This window comes from Phalaenopsis equestris, unplaced genomic scaffold (assembly GCF_001263595.1).
Source record: "Phalaenopsis equestris unplaced genomic scaffold, ASM126359v1 Scaffold000540, whole genome shotgun sequence".
Lineage (NCBI taxonomy): Eukaryota > Viridiplantae > Streptophyta > Magnoliopsida > Asparagales > Orchidaceae > Phalaenopsis > Phalaenopsis equestris.
This window is the reverse complement of record NW_018164980.1, coordinates 411,080-412,565: the sequence shown is the minus strand read 5'-3', so window position 1 is coordinate 412,565 and position 1,486 is coordinate 411,080. Positions and strand designations below refer to the sequence as shown.

General features: G+C 36.2%; 1 protein-coding gene across 1 annotated transcript in view; it reads right to left on the bottom strand.

Moving 5' to 3' along the window:
- Positions 1-1,274, bottom strand: part of LOC110028963 (NAP1-related protein 1-like) — a 12,952-nt gene extending 11,678 nt beyond the window's left edge. The window contains exons 1-2 of the mRNA XM_020731045.1: positions 1,151-1,274; positions 912-1,061 (exon numbers count right to left, since the gene is read on the bottom strand). Of these exons, the coding sequence (XP_020586704.1) occupies positions 912-1,040 (129 nt within the window). The 5' untranslated portion in view covers positions 1,041-1,061; positions 1,151-1,274. The remainder of the gene's footprint in view (positions 1-911; positions 1,062-1,150) is intronic.
- Between the last annotated feature and the right edge of the window lie 212 nt (positions 1,275-1,486).

Here is a 1,486-nt window from a genome sequence, read left to right as displayed (position 1 = left end):
GGGGGGGGTGGGGGGGGTACTCAATATGCCAATAATTAAACTCATTTTCCACTGAAAATCTCAGGCACATTGATGAAGGCCAAACTCATTATAGTTATGCACCAACATAGTTATGCACCAACATATTTTGCGCTTCTCTAATATGGTACGTAACACAAAACTCTCATGTGTCTTAACACTAACCAGAACAATATTTTCTGGGTAGGCAATGGAGAGGCAAACACCCATTTTACATTTAAAATCAGATTAATGAATTCATCTAAAATGGAAAAAGGTATTGAGGATAGCAATTGGTTAGAAAAGTTTTTGGAATGAAACAATTTAACTTCAAATGTGAAAATGTTAAAATGTTGTCGACTACAGAACAGAAATCCTATCCAATGAGCTTCGCTATGCAGGTGCTGACCACACCTAGTTTCAACTGCTTAAAAATTTTATCTCCAATTATTTACCTTTCTTATGAAGAACATACCTTGCATTGGGAGAAATGCCAAATAAGGACGTCTTATACAATTTCAAAATAGATTATTCCGCAAAGCAGAATGCTAGTGAAAATATGAAAAAGCAGATTTAATTATAGCTGAAGTCAAAAGGATAATAACACCTACATTATTGAATGAGAAGATAATCATTCGAAGCATGTTTTATTAATCGGAGTATGCATCCATTTTTTCTAAATGCATGGAGGAGTTTTATAAATCCACCTTAATCAAAATTTCCATTAATCAACTTCTATTCTTTTATTATCTTTAAAAACAACTTTCACACGGAAAAAAACTAAAATAGCAAGATTGCACATTGAAATTGATAGCTAAATATCAAAACCACCATAAAAAGACAAAGCGCCGATCTTGAAAAGAAAACCTCTACTCGAAGAACAAGGAATACAAAATTCAAAAGGTTGTACTAACCTTTTCGAGCTCATCCTGCACCTCCTGCAATTTCTCTATAGAAAGCACCAGTTCTCCGTCGATATGATCTGCGGACTCTTCACCTTCCTGCTCGGCGATTTTCGACCTCTTCCCCTTGTCAGCCGCCATGCTCACCGCTAAACCCTAACCCTAAATTCAAACAGAAGACCAACAATGCAAGTTTGCATACGAGAAAACGATTAAATGAGGCAAAGGGAACGGAAGGGTTCTAGGTTTACCAATGTGTTTCGAGCAACAGAAGGGATCAGAAGGGTTCTAGGTTTACCAACGTGCTTTCAGAAGAAAGATGGCCTCCTTTTGATATATATATAGCGCCTCTCTGTCGAGTCCCGTCATTTCATGTAACCTTACCCCCACTACCCTCTTCCGAAAATTAATCCAAACGAGAACGCGATCGTTGGAGAAGAGCGATTCCCAAGCATGATTGGCGGTGAGAGTTTCTTTAAAACTATGGACAAATACGGATCACAGATTTTATTTATTTGTTATTTATTGTCTAATAAAAAATTAAAATGAAAAAAAAATGAGAATTTTAATTAGTATCATACAATGAT